The sequence below is a fragment of the Stylophora pistillata genome, chromosome 11 (assembly GCF_964205215.1).
Source record: "Stylophora pistillata chromosome 11, jaStyPist1.2, whole genome shotgun sequence".
Taxonomy (NCBI): Eukaryota; Metazoa; Cnidaria; class Anthozoa; order Scleractinia; family Pocilloporidae; genus Stylophora; species Stylophora pistillata.
In genome coordinates, this window is record NC_142529.1 from 13045096 (window position 1) to 13055800 (window position 10705).

Consider the following 10705-nt stretch of genomic DNA (forward strand, 5'->3'; position numbering starts at 1 on the left):
ATGACCATTCTACAGGAGCTTTGCAGAAATAATGCTGGATGGGATGATCCAGTTCCCAGTGATGTACAATCGAAATGGTTCATACGGAAGGCCGAATTAGAAGAGTTGCAAAATTTTGCAATTCCACGCCGTTACAAGCCTATAGATTTCGGAAGAGTCATCAAGGCAGAGATCCACCACTTTTTGGATGCAAGTTTCAAGGGCTACAGGCAGTGCAGTTACTTGAGACTGGTAAATGAGAATGGCGAAATCTGCTGCTCTTTCGTACTAGGAAAGGCTCGAGTCATGCCTTCGAAAGCAGTAACCGTCCTGAGGCTAGAGCTCAGAGCAGCTGTCCTATCGGCACGAGTCAGCGAGTACTTAAAGCTGGAGCTGGAAATCGAGATAACAAATGAAGTATTCTGGACAGACAGCAGAGTGGTCCTCGGCTACATCGCTAACAGCACCAGATGTTTCCACGTATTTGCAGCCAACAGAGACCAAGAAATCCAAGATAAAATGTCGATATCACAATGGAGGTAAGTGGACACGAAGACCAACCCTGCAGATGAAGTGTCCAGAGGGCACAAGAGAGCACAAGAGCTTGCCCAGTCAAAGTGGATTCAAGGACCAGATTTCCTTTGGAAGCCAGAGACTGAGTGGGGTGTCAAGTTAAACCAATCAGTCAGCGATGCTGAGCTTCTAAGTGATGATCTAGAGGTCAAGAAAGTTGTCTCTCTCACCACTGCTGTCACACCATCCTGGCCGACCATGGTAGACCACTTAACATACTTTTCGGATTGGCACCATGCTAAGCAGGCAATCGCCATATGCCGCCATTATACACATCTATTACGAAGTAGAATTCAGAAAGGAAATGAATCCAACATCACCAGGAAGTTGCCAAGTGGATGGAGACTCCAGCCTATGTCAATTCAGGAACTGTATGAAGCAGAAGTCGTTATCCTGAAGGCTGTACAACAGGAATTCAACCCCGACATCTCACCATCAGGCCCTCTTGGTATACTGGATCCATACAAGGATTCAAACAGCATTATTAGAGTTGGTGGACAACTCAACCTATCTGATATCCTGGGGCAATGCTATCACCCAGCAATTCTGCCGAAAACCAGTCACGTGACTGAAATCATTATCAGGCCCTATCATCACAAAGTAAAACATCAAGGCAGAGGGATCACGATTAATGCGAATTAGAGCAAGCGGTTACTGGGTCTCGGAGCTATTTCAACCATATTGTCTGCAATACGTGGATGTGTTACATGCCATAAATTACATCGTAAATTACAGGAGCAACGTCTGGCTGAACTACAAAATGATCAATTGGAAACAGCGCCTCCATTCACCAACTGTGCAGTTGATTATTTTGGCCCCTTCATGATCCGAGAGGGCTGCAAGGATCTTAAACACTACGGAGTGTTATTCACCTGTATGGCTTCTACAGCAGTGCATGTCGAGGTGTCTGCTACTTTAGAAACCAATTCCTTTATCAACGCCTTCCGCACGTTTGTCTCCAGGAGAGGTTCTATTCGGCAGTTAAGCAGCGACCAGGGTACGAATTTCGTGGCAGCCAGAAGAGAATTAAAGGTAGCTTTGGAAGAATTGGACAATGATAAGATTTGACGTGTGCTATGGCACTACGACTGCAATTGGTTTGTCTTCAAGATGAACGTTCCATCAGCCAGTCAAATGGGTGGTGTCTGGGAGTGACAGCTTCACTCAGTGCACAACATCCTGTCGTCTCTATTGCAAACCAACAGTTCCCAACTTAACCATGAAGCTCTTGAAACCTTCATGTGAGAAGTGGAGGCAATAGTAAACAGCCACCCACTTACAATTGAATCCCTTAATGATCCAACCTCCCTAAATCCGTTGACGCCCAACCATCTACTAACGATGAAAACGAAAGTACTCCTCCCACCACCCGGTGTGTTCCAAGCCCCTGATAAGTATTGCAAAAATGCTGGTGACGAGTACAGCACTTGGCGAACGAATTTTGCATCATATGGAAGAAAGAGTACTTGCTTAACCTGCAACAACAGATACTTGGAACGCCCCGTACAGAAACTTATACTGTTACAAGAAGCAAGTGAGACCTGAGGTTCATCTCCGACGAGGAGCCACAAATACAAGTAGTCATTAACCTTATTTCATCCTCATTACTCTGCGGACATTTAGTTGTGCTTCATGACCTTCATTAGCTTTGTATATTAATGAAATGTTGACATTTCAGGGGAGCCATGTAACGGCTGCCACGCCTTTTGCCTACTGTTAAGAAGATGTCAACAAACTTGTGCGCGCGCCACTTGCGTGCTTTGAGATTACGAAGTAATATCGTAAGCACATAAATTTTAATGTTGACATGTGCGATAAAAGAGTAGTTGAAGTTTTTTAGTTTATTATTTGGTTGTTGTCATTTGCCGTAAGACTAACTACAGTTTTATGTGTTAGAGTAAGTGTTTGTTTGGATTTCCTGTTTTGCTTCCAAATACCTACCTTATACTGAAGTTCGTTTTGGTTCAATTCTTACAAGCGGGACTGTTATGTAAGTGCTAATGTTCCTTTCCTTGAGCTTATACATAGTTCGTTTGTAATTTTGTTTGAGTTTTTAGCTAGCTTTGCATCTTGTCTTTATAACAGAACGTTTGGAATGTTGGTTTGTCTATTCGCATTTAGCTTAGCTTCAAGGATTCAAAGATTGTCTGTAAAATATATATCCTTGCTTCATAGTGTGTCTTCATTTGCGAAAATCATAGTTGTCATCGAAACTTTTCTTCGCTTGTGTCAGCCGCTACAGTCATCGTAACATGACATTCATATTATATTTGATTGACATATTTGATGACAGGACATATTTGATTCTCATGCAAGAGATTTGCTAGGTAGAAGCTTTTCATAAGACACATGTGTGCTTCTTGAATTATCATCCCTTGGTAACCTTAAGTGCACTACTTTCAAAGTATACATGATAATGCAATATTTGAACTGAAAGGAGTACAAATAAATGAAGTAGTTCATAACACTATTCAAAGTGTCATGCAAACATACAAACTAAAAATTGTGTCCAGGAGTTCACAAATTTCAATCAAAGTTCCATTGTTGCTCTATATTCACTGTGCTACTCTTTAATGAAACCATGTAGCTATTGGGATTCCAAAACGTTGTTCAATATTGTACATGGTGGTATAGAATTATACACTAGTGTGGATTTAATTAAATGTGTAACGGCAGAAGATCAGTTACCGAAAACTGTTATGTGTGGTTTACAAGTGACAGTACATAATAACTATAACGCTAAAAATGAACATTTGGTCCACACCTTCCAAAGCAAAGACATTCTCATAGATTATATCACCAACAATAGCAAAACTTCTGGGTCTTTTATGTCATTTTCATCATATTGTGTCAGTTGTATTTTAATACTACAAAAAACCAAAGTACATTTATTGTCTAGTGGTGTATGAAGTAACTCGATCACATGATGCTCAATAATTTAAAAACATTAATGGGGTTGATTCACTTGTTGGTGAGATAATCAAAATTCACAGCAAATGGAAACCTCAGAATAACAACAACAATTACAAAATACAATTTTTCACATGTTCACCTGAGCAGGTAGACCAAAATGAAAGAAAGCGACTCATGAGAAATAACAGACAGAGACAAAATTATGAAAGCATGGAACGATCAAAAAATATTATTTGAAAAAGCACAGTCACAGTATACTGCAAAGAAACAAAATCTGCAGAGCAAACGATCACAAAAGTACAAAACAGTGCACATTGATGCAAAACAAGAGTTGTCAAATAAAAATACTCACAAATATAGAAAAATGGATAGGAATAAAAAGCAAGAGTTGTATAACAAAAATGCTCAGAAGTGTAGAAAAATGGATAGGAATAAAAAGCAGTTGTTGTCTAACAAAAAGTCTAAAAAATACAGAACAATGGATAGGAATAAAAAGCAGGAATTGTGAAACAAAAACGCTCAGATATCAAGAAAAATGGATAGGAATAAAAAACAGGAGTTGTCAAACAAAAATGCAGAGAAATACAAGGAATAGTCCATTTTAAAGTTGTGCGCTTAGTTGCCAAGCCTTTGAACAGGAGTGAGGCTAGGGGTGACCTTGTTATGATAAAAAACCTTGCTGCCTTTCAAATGTAAATCACTTTGTTATCATGCTAACGAGATACAGGTCTCTATCACAACAAGGTCACCTTTAGCCTCACAGGCTTGGCAACTAAGTACACAACTGTAAAATGGCCTACTGGAAGCTGTAGAAAAGTAAGACCTTTTAGTTTAACGTAAGGAAAAATACTATAGTAATAAGAGTAAAGACATACAAACTTGCATTGCACAGATTAAAAAAAATCAGAGAAGGCCCCTATTATATATGTTGTGTATGCAAAAGGAGTCTATACAAAAAAATCTGTCCTTAAACCCACATGAAATAAATACCCCTCTCAATTGATTTTTACAATAAAATCATCATTTCATGGGAATAAATACATCTGTAAAACATGTCACTCTAAAAGCATCGAAGGCAAAATTCCATGTCAGGCAATTACTAACAATTTATTTGTCAATAATATTCCTTTTGAGCTACAATGTCTTAAAAAACTGGAACAAATACTAATAGCACAGCAAATAGTGTTTCAAGAAATTGTGATTATGCCAAAAGGACAACAAATGAAAATTAAAGGGGTCTGGCATCATTCTATTAAAATTAAAGAGAAAGCTAAACTTTAGAGGACATGTTCATTTTGAAGCTGTCAGACCAGAGTTCCTTGAAGCAGCACTTACACAGCTAAAAAATTAACAACAAACTATACAAACTTAAGATATAACAAGTGAGTGTGCAACCATTAATCCCAAATTCACTGATCTACAACAGAATGAAATTGAAGGTATTCTAGACTCTCCACAAACTCTGTTTATGAAGACCATTCCACTCTTTATTCTGAAGATGAAACAAGAGAAAAACAAGATGACCGTTTCAATGAATACAGAACCCCTGCCAATGAAACATGACTACAAGCAATCAACCCAGATTACCCAGTCATTATACAAGAAAACAGCTCTAATGTTTCTACAGGAAGAGAAATTTACAATGTTGCTCCAGGCGAAAATAAACATCCTGTATCTTTGATGACTGATAGCTCATGTGAAGAACTTGTATTTCCAGTATTATTTCCAATGCATAATTTTTGTGTTGTTCATCTTTTCCGGTTCTACAATTTTCACCGTTTTCGTCACTCAGAAGGAGGTATCAAATCACTGAGGTTAGAAGTCATGATCGTTAAGATGTCTAAGATCCTGCACTCATTCCTGTTTTGTTGACAGATTTGAAAACAAAGATCGACAGAATCCAACTTCTGTCATGAAGCTCACAAATCCAGATTTTACTAGCTATCTTAGAAGTCTAGACTTTGTTGGCCACACCATCCATTCCCGAGATTGACCGTTTCACAGAGCGCAACAAAGTGGGTATGTAACCAAACCCCATAAGCATTGCTACTGGTCCCTACGGAAGCCTGTTATTTCTCTCACTTAAAACAGTCACTGGTTTTTTTTTAGTCTTTTTATGGCACAACTTCGTAACCCCATCTAAAGAATTAAGCTTAAAGAAGATTTTCTCAGCAAAGAAGTCCACCACATCCATGAAAACAATGACATTTTTATTAATATACAGGAAAAACAATGCCAATGCTCAGCACTATCTTCAAAATCTCCGAATATAACATTGTCGAAATAAACTCTATTGACACTATACTTTGTGAATTTAACATCAATTTCTTTATTGATGACTCATTACAGCGACTAATGAATTCTTTAGGATGCATTCAAATTGTTGATAAACCTACATTCATATCAAGTGGTAGTTTAATAGATCAAATATAAATTATGTTATACGATGTATCAATGATATAATTAGAAATGAAGTGCTATTCGTGTCTATTATTCTGATCATGATTGTGTTAAGACTGTGATTAAACTGTGAACATATCAATCTTAAAAATATAAAACCTAAATCTTTCACTAAATGAACATTACATTTAAATTTAAAAAAGTGGGATTTTTCAGAACAAGAGACTGTCAGCACAGGGAACAATTTCTGCAAATGGATCAAACACATCGACAAATATTACAGTGTACAACACTCATTTTCCGATTTTTTTATTCTGATCGTATGTATTCAAGCCATAAATAATACGAGATTCTCTCAATATACCTATACTTACCTTCAATTCCATGTGGTCAAAACCCCAAATCATAATTCATACATCAAAATAAACACATAAAACTTTCTGTTCTTTTTTTCATTAGAAACTTTGCCCTGAAACATATGTTGTCAAGAAAATTAGCATGTGAAACTCTACCAATGATTAGTTGAGTTTTTTGTTGAGTTACTGATTGATTTATTTCAATAAAATCAAATTGTGTTTACATTTATGTCTATTCTAATCAAAAGTCAACAGCCCCTGGGTCTGCAGTAGTCCAAAGCAAATTAGTGGTAAAACCTTCAAAAAAACAACAGCTAAGGGAATCCAAACTCCACGCAGCTATACCTCTACTTAGTTATGAAATTAAATCTTATCGCAACATCCAAAGAAAGTCTCGAGTTCAAGCAGCCATGCGTCTAGTTTCTTGATTAGACAACCCTGTTCGTCAGACTCAGAGTTACAGAACACGGCTGAAGACTACGTCAATTACATATCCACAAATCCTCTCTTAAAAGCAACAACACTTGAAGACATCAAACAAACTACCAAAGAAGATGCAAAGATGCAGGCTCTTACTAAGGCAATAGAAAATGGTTGGTGGAACAGCACTGAAGTCCAAGATTTTAAAAGAGTGAAAGATAAATTTCCAGAATGCAATTGAGTAGTGTTGTGAATGAACAAAGTTCTCAGACCACTCACCCTCAGAAGCAGAGCAGTTAAGAATTACCACATTTGAGTCTCAAAGGATTTATTATATTAAGGCCAAGCAACATATTAGAAACAGAACTTCTTTGAATTACCACACTTCCCAGTGCACCTTGGAAAGAAGTTGCCACTGATTTCACAGGACCATTCACCAGTGGAGATTACATAGGCAGTGGTTGTGGACCAATTCAGCCGTTTTCCAGAGGTAGAACTACTCACTTCAAGTGCTGCCAAAGCTGTGAATCCAAAACTAGACTCTATGTTTTCAAGACAAGTCGTGCCAGATATTCTGAAGAGTGACAACAGACCTCCCTTCAATGAGTGTGAGTTAAAAAACTTTGCTGACTATCTAGGATTTAAACACAGAAGAATCACACAACTCTGGCCAAAAGCAAAAACAACAGGATGGCCCACATGGAAGGTAAGAGTTGGAAACAAGAGTTAGACAAGTTTTTTGCTCCATAACTGCACAAATCCCCATTCAACAACACGTTTCACTCTGTGAAGCTCTGAACAACAGAAACCTCAAAAACTTTGCTATCCGAAACACCAACCACCCACCAAAAGCAGCATCAGCCCATGTTTTGAGATCCATCAGCTAGGCTTGCACAGAAAGGTGCCTTGCAAAAACTGAAGAGGAAGATCTATGGTGACAAAAAGGGAAATGCTCTAGCAAAAAAGATTAAGCCAGGAGAGGTTGAACTCATGAAACAACCTAAATGGAACAAAGTTTGCACACTACACAATCCCAAGCCTTTTGTTGTGAAGGAGACAGAAGTGTGACAAAATAGCCAGCCCAGTCATGTGACCATGTTTTTTACTAGACTGCAGAAAGGTAGATTAAACCCCCTGTTAGAATCAAGGATTATGTACTTCTAGTTTCTGTCAAAATAGACTTCCGCTCAGAAGTTTCAAATTGTTCATATTTTGTTTCCTTATTGACAAATGACATTTGAAGGACTGTTCTTTTTCAGACAAGATTTTCAGCCAAACATTGGTGTTGTTTTAAGATCTGAGAATATTGCTTAGTCAAAAACAGATTTGCAAAGACTTTTTTGATGGGAGTTATTTTAAGTACTTTCTAGTCTTCAGCCCAAGAAGATAAGGGATGTAATGTTATTCACAAGATCATTGCATCATGTGATCTGCTGGTAAAGGTATTGAGTTATTCTGGACAAACAAGCATGGCATTGTTTACTCCTTCATTTGGTCGTTAGTACAGGGTTAAACTAGGCAGTTCAAGACCAATGTTATCTCAGTCATACAGCTACTCTATGTAAGCTTGCCAATACCACTGGCATAGTTCAAGAACTTTTCCATGTATACTTTTTTATGTCAAACTATGGTATAGCTCCTCAAACCATAGAAGAAAATTCAGTAATAAGAAGGTATTTTATTCCTTCCATGTTTGTAAATCGTTCATGTATTTACACAATGACATTTGGTCTGCTCATTTTCAACTCTGCTCTCAAGTTTGGTTTACTAGTGTTTTTGCTGTTCATCTACTTCAATAGCCAAAGTCAATGCTTTATGGGGGGAATCATGCGTCACTGAGAGAATTTGAAATCTATGAATCCATGATCTATGACTAGCAAAAGGAAAGGAGATGTCATGGCAAAACTACCAAAACATCAACACACTTGCCAGACTGGTGTTGCAAAGTTTTCTGCATTGGAAAATACCCTGAAAGAGTGGATTGTCAGCAAAAGGGAAAATAGGTGTGCTCTCACTACTGTCATGATCCAACTGAAGGCAAGAAAATTATCAATGCAAATGAATGTTGCTAATTTTGACCATTGGTAGAGCTCCTCTGAACATTTGTAATCAAAAGGTCTCAAAAGGAGCAGACTGATTGCAATTTTTATAAAAATAACAACACATTTGAAACTGAATTTAATTCCTACGACCTTCATTGTCTTGTGAAAAGTCCTACAAGAATTACCAACAGTATTGCAACACTTATTGATGTAATTTTGACCAACAACCATCATAGATTTCTTCATACAGCAGTTTTTGAATCACATCTCAGTGATCACAAACTTGTTTGTACTTCTACGAAATTCCATCCTCCATGCTCTCAACTTAAGTTTGTTACATCTAGAAAGATCAAAGATCTTGACCAAGAGCAATTGATAGATGATGATGAAATTTTATTTGTGTGTCTGTTAGGGATCTAGCTCCCGACTAGCATAGTGCTACTTGGTGACACAGTATAGTTATACAATAAACATTATCTTAAAATGTACCTATTTATACACCTATTATATGGTAACTTAAGCTATAATAAAACATTATACAATAAGAATTATCTTAAAATGTACTGATTAATACACTAATTATACAGTAACAGAAGCTATAATAAAACATATTGGATTCAAAGTGTCAAAGATCAGTTCAAACATTACAAAGCGTATCTTGTAATGTACTAATTAATATATCATTTATACAGTGGCTTAAGCTATAACAAAACAAAGTCATATTCGAATAAAAGTGTCAACTGCTGCAAAGAATACATGATAGAAGACTTGAACTGCACTACATTTTATATCTCTAATATCTTTGATGATATAGATAATGTATATTGAGCCTGGAATAAGATGTATAAAGATGTTATTGATGATCGTGCATGTAACTGTAGCCAGTTTTTGTTGCCTGTCCAGGCCTCCGCCTTTGGTTTTTGGCGCCCTTTCTGGTCACGTGACCATGTTAGTTAAGCGGTAGTGTGGCCGACTAGCGATTCACAGTTGGATATTTTAGATCGTTTTGGGCGCTCGTTTAGCGTATTTTTTCCAGAATTTATTGTATTTCAAGGCTGGACAAGGTTAGATTTCATCTGTTTTCAATTTTTGCTGCCTTTTTGTGATTTGTATTTGCTTTAAATTCGATTTTATTTACGACATCGATCGTCACCCTAATTAATCTTTTCTGTTTGTATTGTTTTCCTTTATTTCTTTAGTTTTACGACTTTGTTTGAGTCAGTAAATTCACCAGCCATAACTGCATCGGTTTGTTTGATCGTTTGTGGTTACAGTAAAACTTGTTCGCGGAATTCAAGAAATTTCTGCTCAGTATTATCTCGAACTGCTCTTGTTCGGAACTTCGTAAAATTTGGACCGTGGACTGGACCAATGATTTGGATTTGGATTTAGATTTAACTATGGAAACTTCGGAACCTTCAGCTACCGCGGACGGTATTTCAGAATCTACGTCAAAGAACAGTAAGAGCGAGCCTCTTCAAAGGATTGACGAAGGACAAGCATCGAACACTGAGGATCCTGGGCCTCGAAAATCTAAACGCCCCCACACTTACACGGAAAAGGGATTGCAATATAAACTCTCGCAAAAGAAGAAAGATTATGTACGGGCTAAAAGGGAGCTTAAAGGAAAGATTGACTCTGTCAGCATGATTTGGACTGACCTTTCACATTCTGAAACTTTAAGAAAGGAGCGAGCAGTCGTAGAGGAATTCAGGAAGAATTTGGATGAAGCACAGTCCGAATTTGTGATGTTGTTGCAAAATGATGAAGCTCGTGATGTGAGCAGCGAAACAGAGTACTTGTGCAAACAAGCAGTAGAGCTCAGGTCGAAAATCAGCGAGCGGATCTTTGAGTTGGAAAGGGAGGAGATGCGATCACGTCGCAGTGAGAAATCCCAGTCTTCAAAGGGAACTGGTCATAGTCGCATTTCCAGTCTATCAAGCTCAGCTCAATTGTCCATTTTAAAAATGAAAACTGTGACAGAACTGGCAAGAAAGGAAGTCGAAATGAAATACGCCAGAA

The 10705-nt window shown here is 37.6% G+C and overlaps 2 protein-coding genes across 2 annotated transcripts in view; both read left to right on the top strand.

The window, feature by feature from the left end:
- LOC148720131 (uncharacterized) lies at positions 1-1620 on the top strand. The gene is made up of 3 exons (XM_088737569.1): positions 1-518; positions 843-1041; positions 1288-1620. Exons 1-3 carry the CDS (start codon positions 1-3, stop codon positions 1618-1620), a joined length of 1050 nt encoding a protein of 349 aa, XP_088593695.1.
- An 8011-nt stretch (positions 1621-9631) lies between these two features.
- The window catches only part of LOC148720132 (uncharacterized), a 1448-nt gene continuing 374 nt past the window's right edge, over positions 9632-10705 (top strand). The window contains exons 1-2 of the mRNA XM_088738646.1: positions 9632-9747; positions 9883-10705. The exon at positions 9883-10705 is cut by the window's right edge and continues 374 nt beyond it. Of these exons, the coding sequence (XP_088594772.1) occupies positions 10084-10705 (622 nt within the window). The 5' untranslated portion in view covers positions 9632-9747; positions 9883-10083. The remainder of the gene's footprint in view (positions 9748-9882) is intronic.